Below are 16054 nucleotides of genomic sequence, written 5' to 3'. Positions count from 1 at the left end.
GGCAGGCTGGAGATGGGAATAATGGGAATAAAATAGCACTCTAGTGTATTTGGTTACACATGGTGCAGAGAGGAGGGCAAGGTCCCGTGCACACCGTTATTTGTGCACCCAGAGGAAGGTCATGGATGTAGACAGACCCTGTGAGAGAAGAACTGACATTTGGGAAAACGAGCACAGGAATTTTTCCTTCTATATCCTAAGAAACATGGCTGATGCCTTCCCTTTAGCTTCCAAAGGAACACTAGTGCTTTCTGAGGAACAAAATACTGATTAGATAACACTGAGTTACCCAGTCACAGTCACCTCCTCAGACAGAAATGCAAGTTAATGGAAAAAAAATAATTAGGGAAACAGATTTTACCTGGAATCAGCAGTATTTAATAGAAAGCGGGTATCAGATTTTGGAAATCTCAGTAAGTGCAATCTGTTTGACCAGTGTTTTGATCTTTTTTTTTTGGTTTCTTTTAAGCACATGTCCCCAACTGTATAAATAGAATTTCAAGCAACACAAACAGATCACCAGCTCACAGATCTGTTCCTTTGTAGACAAAACCTGCTATTTTATTAATGCTTATTCAAATCATGCAATTCCCCTTCAGTAATGCCCCAGCACACTCCTCCCCACTCCCAAAATCGTTAGCAAATGCCAAGCTCCATTCTGAGTGCATTTAATTAGCGAGGCTGTTCTACTCACAGTAGTTACTCCGCATCAAAAACTGGAGGAGGTGTCAGCTTTTCAAGGAATAAGCCATGTCAACTCCAAACAAGATGATTTATATTTATCACGTTTTCCACCTACTACAAACAATTCCAAGCCAGAGGAAGAGTACTACAGATGGCTGGGGTGGGAGAAAGGGGATGAATTTTAGGACTCGGCACTTGCAGCAAAAGCAACTGTTCAAGTTGTAACGAGCTGCTGGCAAGAGCTGGGCTGCTGCTAGGAGAATGTCAATCCCAAAATACACTGTAACCAGCTCAGTTATACATCCCCTCTCTTTCAGAGGGCAGCAGCAAATTTCAGGACAGTGAGGTGGTCACCAAAAATAGGTTAAATAAAAATAGTGTTTGAGGGAGATCTGAATGGACAGAAGGAATAAAGATACAGTAACAGGCAAGACAGCTCAGTGCAGCTTTTTCACTCCAACAGGAATTTACCCTGGTAACTTTTTATTCACTTGAGGGTTTTGGTTTACCCAGCTCACGCTCTTTGGGGGAAAAGTCTAGAAACAAGAGACAGTGAATATACAAGAGAACACATCTATTAATATATATATGTGTGTGTAAATAAAATTAATCTAAAAATTATAGGAGAATTATATTTTAAGCGGACCACAAAACAATCGTGGCAACTAAGAATGTATCAGATCTAAATGTCAGCCACTCAGGAGTTAAGTGTGCATACTTTAGTTTAGGAGAAAAAAAAATAAAAACGCCTTTTTCAATTTGGCACCTACAAATTTTACTTCAGCAATAGACTTCCAAAGTCAATGTATAACTCCACAGATCCTTCTTGCTTATTTTGGGTTTCCTCTTTCCTCCCATAATTCATTCTGCTCTCCTCTTCTTTTTTTCTGACCTACCAATCCATTCAGTTACATTTCTCTAGTCTTCCTTAGACTTCCTTCAGTTCTTGCTGTATGTTTTTAGCTCACCATTTTACATCACCTCAAACACTTTTCATAACCTGCTGGGCCAATTTATTAAGTACTATTCCTCGTTGTTAAGATAAAATCAAAATTATCAATTTATTCGCACAGTGTTACAGCAACACAGCAAGAAAAAAAAAACACACTTGTTATTACAAACCTGAACCTTCTTTTTGTGCTACATTAGTAGCAGGTGTTCCTAGAAATTGAAATACACAGACATGTACAAGACAAGAATAGAACATTGTGATCCATTCTATCTTCTAAAATCACTAAAAATCTGTATGGAATACAGATAGGGCCTACCTTTTCTTTTTGGTATAATTGCATTTCATCTTTATTATGACACAAAGCTCCTGATGATCTACATTGATTCATGTCTGTAATAGGACTAGAGCTACTACAGAAATGGTTTTACATTATAACCCTGCAAGCTTGTTGCAACATCCTTGGCCAGTCACTTCTGCATTTTCTAAGATAATCAATACTATGTTTTTGCAATTTTCACTATATAGAGGTGGAATAATCAATGCCTCAAATCTTCCTTTTATCTCCTGTCAGGGGATCTAAAGCAGGATTTGGCCCAGCAGGACTCCCTGGCACAGGTCCTGCAATCTGTCACACATTTCCATAACCCACTGAGGATGATCTATCCCCTTCTAACTAAGTACAGAGCTACAGCAGTACTCTTCACTAACAGCATTATCAACTTACAAGCAAAGAACCAGCTGCTTTATTTTACTTGCTGCTTTTACAGGAAGACCCTCTCACGTCTGTGCCAGTTTGAGCTGCTCACCAGGTCATCAAACCAAGCACTGATTCATTACAGAAATTACTGATTCATTACACTGCAGCCTGCCCTGACTGGGGACAACTTTGTTTTCTACTCCAAGTGCCATACCCACTCCTCACCAAGGATTGCCTGCTCCTGGGTCAGCTCCTGGAAGCGTTCCCGCATGTTTTCCAGCTCCACAACAAGGCGACGCTCAGACTCCTCTTTCAGGTTCAAGGCCTCTTCTAACGCAGCTTTTTCTGCGACGTAGCCTTCGATGATGCCTAAAATCCCAAGTCAGAATGCAAATAAAGACACGGACAAACTCATCTATAGAGAAAAAGCAGCTTGAAAACATGAGTAAGCAAGTTTTGGCAAATGACCGAAGGTGACATGGAAAGGAAGAAGTAAAAGATGACTTAAGTTTACACTGTAGTTAGGCTTTTTGAAGTACCTCAAGAAATAGAATACATTAACTGATACATTTTAACAGATTTTACAAGGCTGCCATGTTACAGAATGTCTCCAAGTCTACAGAATTCAAATGGGGATCATTAAGCTTCTGATGGCCTGAGATCAGCTCACAACATCCTGACACATCCTCTGCTGAGGGCTGAGGCTTGAAGAAACAGAATCTCCAGAAAGGAAGATCAGATGTTAGATTCAGAGCCCAAGAAATCCAGGACATAGAAAGCACAGAATCACAGACCAAGCCGAGTTGGAAGGAACCCACGAGGATCATCAAGTCGCACCACTGGTATTGGGAGGAATGAGCTATGAGTAAAGGACACTGAAATCTCATTAAATTACATTAATTTCACTTTCTTACCCTCTGCTTTATGAAGCTCTAGTGCCAGCTGGTTCTTGGCCTCGCTCTCCTCGCTGAGGCACTCCATCAGCTCCTGGTGCTGACTCACCACCTGGGCAGTCTCCTGATTTCGGCGGCTGAACTCCTCTTCAAACTGTGCGTGGTTTTCATGCATTTTCTCCAGCTACAAGTGAAAAATTTCCCCAAGCATCAGATCTCAGATGCACATGTAGCGTAACAACACTGCAGACATTTCAACAAAAACCCATCTATGCAATAAGGCCCAAGTTTTGAAGTTTCATTTTAGTACTAAGTTGACTTTGCCCAAAACCTCTGAACAATTATCACAATTGAACAGTATATAAATACAAGGATGTTTGTATGCTGCTATCCACATATTCCCACAACAACATTTTAACATCAGACTGAGTTTTCCTGAACCTGTTTATTGATGTTGGAGAAGCATTGACATGAAGTGCAACAAAACCCTGTCAAAAAACCTCCCCTCAAAGTTACCGAATGAATCTAAAATGCTAGTTTAAATCTACTTAAGGCAACCGACTTATTGCCTTCCCACAGGATCTGCTAGAAGGTCAAATATATAGCCTTAAAACTGATTTCACATTTTCAGTGTTATATATAGAATCGTGGAAGAGTCTGGGTTGAAAGGGACCTTGAAGACCACACAGTTCCAAACCCCTGCCATTGGCAGGGACACCTTTGTCCTAGTTAGAAACTAGTCCATCTGGGACCAGTTCATCATTGTATGGGTGTAACTCAAAACTGTGTATTCTATAGCCTTCCATGCCATTTCCCAGAAACTGTTATCAATGAACCATTTACACCATCTGTCCATAGAGCCTGAATCCTCAGGCTACAAACTAGGTGTTAAGAGGCCTGTGAGATAGGAGGATGCTCTTGTCCTCACACCCTTTGTGGAGCTCCCCGCCCTGAGGGAAGGGCTAGGCATTCCTGCCTGAACTGGAGAATATATAATCTTGGAGTCTTGGAACTTTTTTAACCACTCGTGGGATCCAGAGGAAGACTGCAGACCACCACTCTCAACCAGACTGCAATCACCACTCTTGACCAGACTGCAACAGCACTCTCACTAACAAGTTTTTCCCCTCTCCTTTTCCTTTGGACTCAGGGGGCCCAAAGAACACCACTCTGTTCATGCCCCAGGGTGCTGGGTTATACACTTGGGTTTTGTGGGTTAAAACCAATTGTTTGTCTGTGTAATCGTACTTATTGTATTATTTTATTAAATTGTTATTCTGATTTATAATCTCTCTTTTGAGTTGAGTTCGTTTCCCCTGCTGGTTTGCCTTTAAACCAGCACAACCTTCCACTAGACCAGGCTGCTCTACATAGATTAAAAAGCTTTACTTGTTTAGTTGACTCTGTAACCAGTTCCAGAAGTCTCTCCACTGCAGTGCGCAAACGATGACAAATTTTCAGTATCATTTCTTCATTTTCACATGCCAATTCTGGCTTTGCAAAAACACTTTCACATAAGTATTGGCTCAACTCAGACCCCTCGTCAGCCCATGGAGACAGCTGGTTGTGTTCTGTGAGAGTTTCATCAAGCAGCTCCTCTACTGAAAACAAGCAAGCTGTTTAAAAACACACACACAAAAAAAGGACAGCTAGCAACAAAACCAGTCACTCAGATAACAACTGACATCAGACAGTGACCTTAGTTGGTCCTGGAGATGTACAAGGTAAACCTCAGACACATCAACAACTCAATTTCAAAAAATCACCAGGGCTTTTCACAACGTTTGGGATTATTATTCTGTACATCAGGACCTGAAACTCCGCATTCACCAAGTCCATCTTTCCTGCCCTATAATCCACTCAGGCTTTTCCAACAACATTTTAGTAGTTGATAGGCACTGTCTTAAGTGTGGAGCAGCTTTGAAAGACACAGAAACATTGCAACAAGAGATATCCTCTCTCTTAACTTCATCCACACAAAAGGAAAGGAAACGGCAGTTTTCAAGAACATGAGCTGATGATGTATCCAGGTTTGCCGATTTGGACTCACCTTTCTCTAGATGGTTTTCTCTGGCTTTGAAATACTGCATAAATCCCATTTCTTCCACAATAGTGTGAGCTTCTCTAGAATCTCCAGAAGCCAGGCTGTCATCAAGACAAAGACCAATCTTGCTACAGATAAGGTCCTCAATAGCTATTGTGGCCTTCACCAGTTCCATAAGCAACTTCAAAACCTGCTGATAAGATTCGCGCAGTTTTTCCCTAGAACAAAAGCACATCCAACACTTCAAAAATTGCATGCACTTGATTTGAAAGACACTCTGAACCTACTGAAAAGCTGACAGTCTAAAATGGGCATTTTGCCGTAGTTTGACAGTTATCAGCAAAGATGATTCAGGTGACTCACAAAAAAACCCCAGGTAATTGTCGAAGAGCTGGCTCAGCAAAACACCTTTGTTTTCTCCACAGGGAGATCATACTGCAATCCCAAGCATCTCAGTCTTCCACATCCATGGAAGCAGTTGCAAGAAGTATACATCTACTACTATAGTATCAGTGACATCAAAATAACTAGGGGTGCTCTGGCAGAGCTGACAACAAAAATTGTATTTATGAAAACATTTTAGTTTTAAGCAAAACAGTAAGCCAGTTTCCTAAAGATGAGAGAGAGGGGATTCTTCTTAAAGCTTATTCAGCATGACAGCTTCTCCAACCCACATATTCCCATGACACATCAAAACAATCCACATTGCACTGAGAGGTTTTGTGAACAAGAGGCTTTCTCTGTTTCTTAGATTTTTCCAAGATGAGAGACAGTGGAAACCCCAAAACGCCAAAATCTTCACCAGACTGCACAAAAAAGAGCAAGATAAGAACCCCTTGCCCTCCATGTCCAGATAGGTTGGTAATTTTAAAAAAACTTGAAAAAAATTGCAAATAAAACTAGCATATCATCCTAAACTATTAATTTGAGCTGGCTTAATTTTGCCTGATTATTGATTTCTTTATGAGAAGTGAGAAAACAAGCAAACAAAAAAACTCCAAGCAGTAAACATTATGTAACCAAAGCTGAACAAACCTTTCCTCCTTGGATTGCTCAATATCAGATCTCAACAAGGCTACCAAATTCCCTCCTTCTTGGTTTTCCCTGTCCTGCTGCTGAAGGAGTGTCTCCAGTTCAGAGTTGGTCTCCTCTATTTCATGCTTTAAAGACTCCACTTTCTTCTCCAGCTGTGGAAATGCAGTGACAATGCAACAAAGTCAATCACTTTGCCTAAACTTTGTTTTATAAACCCTACCTGAAAACAAGTTTCTGGAAAAATTACTTATCTCCTCATATTAGTATGCTCAGATGACACCTTTATCCAATAAAAATGTATGTATATAAAAATAAAAATACATGTATGTATGTATATACCCACCCCCTACCTCCAGATTTTGCTGCCAAACAAATTAGTGGCATTTTGTTAGAAACTCTGTCTCATAAGTAAACAAAAACAAATAAGTCAAAATATCTATTGGGGAGGAAACTGCAAGGAAAGAAAAGCATTCTGCTCCAGTGCCAACCTTCTGACACCTCATCAAATCCTGCAAGAAGAGCTGGAATCAATAATGCATTGCCAGTAGGGAAATTCTCAAGTGTTACTCCTGCTTTTTCCCCTAAACAGGAAGGTCCAACAGAACAGTTTAATATACCTCAAGAATTACACATGCAGTCCCTCAATATACACCTTGAGACAGAAGAGATCACTGTGCTAAAAAAACCAACCCCAAAAGCACATTTAAAATCTAGGTTTAAGATATTTTCCACACACCTGGATAATTACTGCTGTCTTTTCCTGCAGCTGGACTGATAACATCTCTTGCTCCTTTTGGTGAGCAGCCTGTGCCTTCTCCCTCTCCTGAATCAACATCTGCTCCTTGTCATGTAGTGATGCCTTTTTTTCAGCTTCAAATTCATCCTGCAGAAATCACATACACTTGGATTTACAGAGAGAGGAAAGAAAACCCCCAAAACCACAAACACCACCACCATCCTCCCAGAAAAACCCCAATCAAACATCCCCCCTTACTTTTTTTGTACTCTTCAGAAGTACACACTTTACCTCCTGGATTAACCAGCAGTGACTTACACAGTCAACACCCCCAGTCAACAAAATCATGCTCAAACTATGATCAAAATCAGGAACAGTGTGGCCAGCAGAACCAGGGCAGTGATTATCCCTCTGTACCCTGCATTGCTGAGGCTGCACCTTGAGTCCTCTGTCCAGTTCTGGGTCCCTCACTTCAAAAAAGACATTGAAGTGCAAGTCCAGAGAAGAACAACGGAGCTGGGGAAGGGTCTGGAGGGTAAGTCCTGTGAGGAGCAGCTGAGGGAGCTGGGGGTGTTTAGCCTGGAGAAGAGGAGGCTCAGGGGAGACCTTGTCATTCTCTTCGAGTACCTGAAAGGAGGTTGTAGCCAGGTGGGGTCAGGATCTGCTCCCAGGGAACGAGGGACAGGACAAGAAGAAACGGCCTCAAGCTGTACCAGGGGAGGTTCAGGTTGGACATCAGGAGGAATTTCTTCACAGAAAGGGTTTTCAGGCTTTCACAGAAGGGACTGCCCAGGTTGGTGATGGAGTCCCCATTCCTGGAGGCATTCAAGAACAACTGGATGTGGCACTAAGTCCTCTTGAGTTGACAAGGTGGGGATCAGGCACAGAGTAGACTCAATTATCTTGGAGGTCTTTTCCAACCTACATGATTCTGTGAAAGCACTCTGAAGGAAGGGATTATTAGACATTGTCCACTCCTGCATCAGCAAATAAGGGAGGTGAAACAAGGTCCTGCTATCCCTTTCCAAACAGAATCATAGAATCCTTTTGGTTGGAAAAGCACTCCAAGATCACAAAATGCAACCATTAACCCAGCACTCCAAAGCCCACTACTAAACCAAGTCTCTAAGCACCACATCCATGCTTTTTTTGAACATTTCCAGGAATGATGATTCCACACTGCCCTGGGCAGCCTGTTCCAATGCCTGACCACTCTTTCAGTGACGAAATTTTCCCTTATACCCAATCTAATTCTCCCCTGGTGCAACTTGAGGCCATTTCCCCTGGTCCTGTCACTTGTTACCTGGGAGAAGAGGCTGATCTCCACCTCCTCTCAGGGAGTTGTAGAGAGTGAGAAGGTCCCCCCAACCCTCCTTTTCTCCAGGCTGAACACCTCCAGCCAATCCTCAGAGGACTTGTGCTCCAGACCCTTCCCCACCTCCATTGCCCTTCTCTGAACATGCTGAAGAGGCTGAGCTAAGAGGCTAAAAGGAACCCGGATTAGTGATTGTTTCTGCAACACCAGAACTGGGAAATGATCACAGTATAAAAAAAAACTCTGGCAATTTTGTCTGTGAACACCAATGCACTCCAAGGTGATAGCCAACTATTTCTTACACTGGCAAGTCAAGAAAACAGAGCAAGAAATAAGACTTCAGAGCAGAGCACATGTAGTCACCTGATCCTTTGCAGAAGACTGAGCCAGTCCTTGCACTGTATTTAGCAGTTAAGGTAAAAAGTGAACAGACACAAAGGAGTAGGAGGACTTTCCTCGACCTAGAACGCTGAATTTGCAGACGGTCTCTGAAACAGCCTGCCTGTTATTCTCAGATCCACCTAAAGTATATCAGACCATAGAGAGGAATTCTAAATACTAGAAATCTGCTAGGCAAGGCAGAGGGAAGGAAAGAAGGAAACTGGCTGGCATGAAGACAACTGCATAAATGAGCACAGGGTAGTGGGCAGGGGAGGACTTGTAAAAATATGTATCAGCACACAATGCAGCTCAGCCTGACATTCCAAATAGATCCAGCCAGTCTCTTCTGAGACAAAACACCGGTCATTAAGCTCATGTGGGGGGAATCCATAGACAGCTGAACCAGCAGGAGAATTAGCCCTGGCAAAATTTCAACAAAAAGTGAGGTTTCTGGTGTCCCAAATGCTAATTAGGGCAGCATGAGAGAGAGAAAAGCAGGGACCACTTCTGGAGTATCTGCATAACACTCAGTCTGGTCCCAGCTTCTGTGAGCTGAAGGCTGGGGTTCAGCTGAGGACAGAAGTGTCAAATACACCTGCAGCAGCTTTTCAGGACACGCTTGTGTCCTCTGTTTCAAAAGAGAGCTGCACCAGACAGAGCGAAGTCAAAGAACGGTCGGGACTACACAGAAGTCAGAGGCAGGAAACATCTTGAAGATGCTTATCATGATGGAAGTTTAGAACTCAAATGATGAATCCGTGAAAGCAGAGACTAAAACCAACAAATATCTCATACACAAAGAGCTCACTGTCATCACAGACTTAGTAAAAGCTCAGATAACACTGAATATGTTTTTGCCAAACACACAAGAGTGCAGTAGACACAGGATGACAGGTCAAGGGCAAAGTCTCTGCAGACACCAAGAAGAAAATGTCTCAAATGACAAATTGAACATGTACACAAGGAATGTTGCTTAGAGCAAATATTTTCCACTGATTTTTTGGTTTTGTTTGAAGGGCACCATTTCATATCCAATTCAGAACCTGAAAACAACCCTGTAGTAAATACAACTGCTCGCATCACACTGCTTTATTTCCAATGCCACCTTTCTAGTTCTAACATGGTGAAGCAAGGAAAAGATTTAACTCAGCGTCATTTTAGACACTGAAGAACAGAAATTTACACCAGGTGGTCTTTTTCAGCAGAACATTCTCCCAGTGCATACTCAGAAGTGCATTTTCACCAGAGCCTACCTTCAGCTGTGCAATCTGCTGTTCCAGCAGCACTTCCGACTGACACTTCAACAGCTCAATCTCCTCCTGGAACTGAAGCTGCTGCTTCAATTTTACCTCTTCAAACTGAGCCAGAAGAGCTTTCCTCACAGATTCTACTTCAGAGGCCGATGCAGAAGCATACAGCTGTAGACAAGTAAGAAATATGAAGTATTTTAGACCATAGTATTATAATTAGGGAAAAAATAAAACCAAACTAAACCCATCAAGCTCAACCAAATTCTTAAAAGCATGTTCACAATCCTCAAGGTCATACAGGGCTTCTTTCTATCATCATGCTGAGTACAGAAAAAAGAAAGCTGATAAAAATAGATAAGAAGCAACTAGGCATTAGATATCAACCCTGTATTCACAAGAATATCAGATCAGACTAATAAAGTATTCCTTATTCTTTCCAACAGATACTTCCCCAAGAGAAATTCAAAGAAATAAGGAGAAAAGAGGAGGAGAGAAACACAGGGAGAGCATATTTTGTTAAGAAGTGATTTCTCTTGTTCAAATGGGAACAAACAGGACACAGCTATATTTAATGCAATTATCCTATGAGATACAACAGAGAAAGGTTTGAGGGGTTTTTTGTTCATCTGGGGTTTTTTGCTTATTATTCTAAGAAGTAGTCATCAGAATGGTCATAAATCCTCTTTCTAGGATGAAGAGCTTAAAGACTGAGTAACCATTAGAACCTCCCAGAAAACTAACAAGACTACCTTCCTAGGCAATCTATTCTTCCAAAAGTGATTTGAGAGTTATTTGGAACACTATCCAACTTTCAAATTAGTAAGTGAAAAAGCCAAAGTTAATTGTATTTTAACATATTTTTCATGGTTATAGCTGGATAAAGCTCATTTTCTTTGTGACTTTGCCTACTACATGAAGGTAACATATAACACAGGAAAGTGAAAAATCTTCATCACTCATGGCTGCTTGCATGCACAAAAGTCAGACTGCATAAAAAACTGAATGAACAGAAGATCTTAGTTCCATTTTGATGCTTAAAGAGAACTTAGCGTAATAATCAATCTTTTTAGCATTCAGTATCAAAGTAAACATCAAGCTTACACATAAACATTCCCAACAAGAAGAAATGGCAAAGCTTTAAGAGCAAATAGGAATATTTCTCAACCTCACTGAGAAATCACATTTGGAAAAGTAGTACCTACTGTAATTTCTCTAAGAAAAGAAGAAATCAGTGTTAGAAGAAATAAATGTTAGCAAAGAATTTTTACTTAAAAAGCAGTTGCTTTCCACAAATGGTTAATGACCTAAATTATTCCCTACTAGTTTTAAATCAAAATGGCAGCTTTAAAATTTTGAATTAAATATGACAGGATCTCAAAAGAAAGCAAGCCCAGCCCAGCCCCATAAAGAGAGTACTGCAAACACGGGCTTAATTTTTTTTTTTAAAAAATAAGTCTAATACACATACACAAATTCCCTTAAGTCCTTTCAGATAAAGCAAGGCCTAAAAATGTTAAATTTGTCTCTTCATATCTACTGGCACTATTAAAAAAAACCCAGAATCTTATTTCTAAGGTTAATAAAACCTGAATTTACTTTAAGATAAAGCATGGATTATTTTGGTTTTAGGTATTAGCGACATTCTGACCTCTTGCTCATGTTCATGCTGTGCTTTTAGTTTCCCCAATTCTTCTTCCAGCTCCCTGGAGTACTCCTCCTTATGTTTCCTAATTTCTGCCTCATGAAGATCCTGAAGCTCTTGGAGTGCCTTTCTGTGCTTTTCCTCCATATGCAATACTTCCTCACGCAACAGATCCAGAGCCAGACGCTTTTCTTCTTCCAGCAACTGCCTTTGATTTTGAAGAGCTATGTTCAAATCATCCTGTGTAAGCATTAATTAAAAAAGGGGAGGGGGGGGGGGAAGAAATCATTACAAATATCTTTGCAACCTCTTTGTACAACACATGTCCAGCTTCTCCTCCTGTATCAAAGCTTTTCTAAGTAAACAGGAACAATATTGCCTCGTGAATAATGAGCACACATACATATACATACCCTCTACAGCATTTAAATGGGTTTATTTTTCTTGTCTAGTAAAAGTTTTGTAAATCCCTTACTTATTAGGGAGGATCTTTAGATTCCTAGAGATGTGGCTTAACCTCCAGGATTACATTTACTTTTTTCTAATCACCTTCTGAAGAATTACACGGTAACTCCATCAGGGAGAGAAGCTCCGAACCACAAAATGGAGACTTTCGGGTCTGAATTCTGCTGAAAGATTTACCTCATTTGTACCTTTTCCACACACTGAGATACAAAACTCATTAGAGTGAGCATTTGGGGCAGGAGGCAACAGATGGGCTTAATTTTCAGCTGGAGTTTCCTATTTCAGCTCTCAATACGGCCACACACAAGTGTCAGTGCTGGCACAAAGAGGGCGTAGAAACGTACCCTGAGAACAAGGGAGAAGGTGATCCCACACAATTTACCACAAAATTTCACCTTCTATGCCAGGTTTTCTTTCTGACTCACCTTATGAGCTTCTTCTGCTTCAACAGCCATGGCTTTAAGCTTTTCCATATGAAGAGTAGCTAGCTCAATTTTCAAATTATTCTGGGAAAGCTGAAGTTCTTCAGCATGCTTTAAATTCAGCATCTCAATCTCCTGGACCAGGTGTGCTTGATGCAGTTTATCCTGTTCTTGGAGCTGTTCCATGTGCTGCAGCTGTAGCTTCTCCAAAGTCTGACTATGTTCATCTCTTATATTCTGAATTTCAGACAGGTAGGACGACTCCAAGGAATCCAGATTTGATAAGTGCTTAGCCTCCAACTCATCAATTTGGGCCTGATGCTTTGTCTGTAGTTCAGCAACACAACCTTCAAGCTGAATCTGCTGTTTACTTTCCAGTGTAGATTTAAGAGTCTCAATTTCAGCTTGGTGTTTTGTTTGAAAATCAGCTGTCAGAGACAAAATTTGCTGCTTATGCTTCTCCTGTAGGTGCTGACTTTGGAGTTCCAGCTCATCCACATGTTTCTTTTTCAGCTCTTGGAGAAGAATCTCTTGCTCAGTTGTGAATTTCTGAGTCATAGCTTTGTGTTCCTCCATAAACCTGTATTATTTCCAAGAAAGTTAAGAAACTATTGTCAAAAAGGCACTGCTTGGGTTTCTTTTAATAATTGAACTAATAAATAAAAATCAAAGGAAAACAAATAGATCCTACTTTGCCTCCACAAGTTTTCCTTTATGCTCAAATACAGAACTAAATTCAAAGCAAGCCACAACAACGATTTCATAGCCACATAATTAAAGGTTTCTGCAGTGTCACTTGGTAGTATCTGGTTATTACCAGAGAGACCCCTATTAACTTACTAAAACTAAAATGCTGCCACATGAGAGCATCTAGGACATGGTATATACATTGCTACCTCTCAAATATGTTGCCCTCAAGGCACTGTCATAACAAACACCTCTAAAAACTTCTGCTAAAGACAGACATAAAACCACCATGGAAGCATTATGTGGGATACGTGGGGGCTCCTCCAAACTCATCTCTCTGTGGTCTGCTCAAAGCTTGATGCAGAAAATTAACTGTCTGAAGTGCTGCCACTTGCTGTAATCAGTAACTATGGTATTTCTGGATGCAGACACCAATAACTAAAGAGCAATCAATTATCTAAAAGTTAAGTTTCTGCTTTCAGTGTTTTCTTACTGTCATTATTTCTCCAATCTTGTTCTGTGAGCATGTGTTTGGGGAGGAAAGAAGTGATATATTTGAAGCAATGCATGCAGATACAAACATGTGGTTGCTTGAATATTTTCTGTAATACACTTTACAAAACAGGTGCAGGAAAGGGAAGAAAACCAGTAGTTCCAGCCTTCACATCTAACCAGAACTAAAGAATACCAGAGGGGGCCATATCAACCTCAGCATTCAGTAGTTAGCACAAGCTTCATTCACCACGAAAAGCTTGCTCAAGTTCATTTGAATTGTTTGAAAATATTTAGAGAATTTTTCTACTTATATGTCCTGTCACACTTCCCGTCTTCAAAGCCTGGCATATGATTTTCAGCTGTGTGTTGTACTCTTAACAGGCAGAACTTGACTATGTTTTCTCTGCTAGACTAGATGAAATGCATTTACACAAAGCAAAATTATAGAGCAAGCCATAATAGACAGCATTCCTGTTCCTTGGGACAGCAAGCCTTACATATGTAAGTTAGTTAGTGCCATCAAGTGACAAATCTACACCACTACCACTCATTAAGTTTAAAATAAGAAAAAGTAACCGTAACAACGAGTGAACCGGTAAGGGAAACTGCTCACACACTCTGGACTTACTTGTTTTGTGCTTCCATAAGTTTCAGTGCACATTCTTCCTGCAGACACAGTGTGGCCTTTTCCATTTCCTCTGCCATGAGGGCTTTGGCTGCCTGCAGGTCAGCCTCGTGCTGCTGCTGGGCTTTCTGCGCAGCCTGCGCACTCACAAGGCTGTCCTCCAGCTGCTGCAAGTTGTTTTGCTGCTCCTTCACCAGCTTCTCCAGTTCCAGAATTCTGGCAGCTTGGTGATCTCGAAGTTGACTCATTTCAGCTTCACGAAGTTCAAACTCTTTTTGCAAACTCTGCTTCTCAGACTCTGCTCTGTTTTGCAGCTCGACGCGCAGCAGTGATAACTTCTCTTCTGCTTGGATTCTCTGGGCCTCACTTTCACATTGCCACTTCTTCTCTTTTTCTTTGTACATAGTCTCTATTTTCTGGACTTCTTCTCTGGCTTCTCTTAACTTATTCTTGTGATCCTCACCAATTTCATATTTTACCTGTGAATGCAGTTATTAAAAAAAAATAAATGAATAAAACACCAAAACCAAACTGAAGTGCATAGTGCATGAAGTGAACATTTAAGGTCCTGGAGAGATTCAATTCTTGTAGCGAAGTAACCCTTCCTAATAAAAGTAAGGCTGAAATGGCAATTTATGAATTGACTTGCATTAAATTGAATGCATTTTTGAGAAATAATTGGGGTAAGGAAGATAAGAAAAAACTAAGGCAAAATTCTAGCATTAATATGGTACTCTACATTGTTTTCTCTTGAGGTCACTTCTTTTCAGGAGTTCAACTTATACAGCTATGGGCATCTTAGGTATTTATATTGGGTATGAATAAAATTCTCTTTTAAACTTCTCCTTCTACATTCCAGTGGTATTTTCCATGTAGTGTCCAAGTTCATGACAAGGGCAGTTCTTGGACATAACACAAAAGCCACATAAAAAGCATGTAGCATAAAAACAGAAGCCAAAGCTTCTGAGCAAATGACTGTTCAATGAAAGAAGGCAAAAAAAAAAAATACTTTCTCTGGTTTTCTTCATCATTTTTTAAGTCTGGAAAAGGATACACTTATCCATCTTTTTAAAAAGGGAGGAGAGGAAGACTTGAGAAATAAGAGTTTAATCTATCTAATTCTCATTAGCATTCAAATACTGCAACAAATTAAACAACTAATTAACATCCAGTTTAAGGTTATCCTCAGATGGGACAGCTGATTTAACCAGTAAGAGGGACGGTACTACGTAGGATTCTCTCAACTCTAAGACTTTGAACAGGAAGGTACAAGAGCTACACCAAAACAGACTTGTATTCCAACGTTTGTGTGTATCCAGGCAAGTCCACTTAAAGCTGAAGCCACTATCCCTAACCCAGGGACATTTAAAGGGAAGTGCTGCCTCTGCCTCCCTTGGCCCTCCCAACAGATCTGAGTTTGCCCAAATCTACACCAAACAGTTCTGTAACACAAACTAACCTTTTCCATTTCTTCTTTCAGATGCTTCTCATTCTGCTCAGAAAAATCTTTCTGCTTTACAATCTCTTCCTTTAAGCGCTTTATTTCCTCTGAAAGCTCTGCAATACGCTGTTTCTCAGAGCTGAGGAGAGAGAGCTTGGCTTTGTGCTCCTCCTCCAGCACAGACACTCGCTCAGCCACCTCCATTTCAACCTGACATGCTGCATCATGAGCACTCTGGAGACGCAGTTTGGTGACCTCTGGAAAGAAAAAAAAAAAAAAAGAGTAAAATA

The 16054-nt window shown here is 40.7% G+C and overlaps 1 protein-coding gene across 10 annotated transcripts in view; it reads right to left on the bottom strand.

The window, feature by feature from the left end:
- PCNT (pericentrin) overlaps nucleotides 1-16054 on the bottom strand; it is a 75434-nt gene that overhangs the window by 34745 nt on the left and 24635 nt on the right. For 5 of the 10 annotated variants that reach the window (XM_064660125.1, XM_064660126.1, XM_064660129.1 and 2 more), the window contains exons 19-29: nucleotides 15783-16021; nucleotides 14327-14802; nucleotides 12520-13096; nucleotides 11636-11869; nucleotides 9991-10155; nucleotides 7042-7188; nucleotides 6306-6457; nucleotides 5277-5488; nucleotides 4616-4842; nucleotides 3248-3410; nucleotides 2559-2702 (exon numbers count right to left, since the gene is read on the bottom strand). In XM_064660125.1, coding sequence (XP_064516195.1) covers nucleotides 2559-2702; nucleotides 3248-3410; nucleotides 4616-4842; nucleotides 5277-5488; nucleotides 6306-6457; nucleotides 7042-7188; nucleotides 9991-10155; nucleotides 11636-11869; nucleotides 12520-13096; nucleotides 14327-14802; nucleotides 15783-16021 — 2736 coding nt within the window. The remainder of the gene's footprint in view (nucleotides 1-2558; nucleotides 2703-3247; nucleotides 3411-4615; nucleotides 4843-5276; nucleotides 5489-6305; nucleotides 6458-7041; nucleotides 7189-9990; nucleotides 10156-11635; nucleotides 11870-12519; nucleotides 13097-14326; nucleotides 14803-15782; nucleotides 16022-16054) is intronic. The other 5 variants (XM_064660127.1, XM_064660132.1, XM_064660133.1 and 2 more) reach the window with 2 other exon arrangements.

This window comes from Pseudopipra pipra, chromosome 7 (genome assembly GCF_036250125.1).
Source record: "Pseudopipra pipra isolate bDixPip1 chromosome 7, bDixPip1.hap1, whole genome shotgun sequence".
NCBI lineage: Eukaryota > Metazoa > Chordata > Aves > Passeriformes > Pipridae > Pseudopipra > Pseudopipra pipra.
The sequence above is the reverse complement of the archived record's forward strand: the minus strand, read 5'-3'. Positions and strand labels throughout refer to the sequence as shown.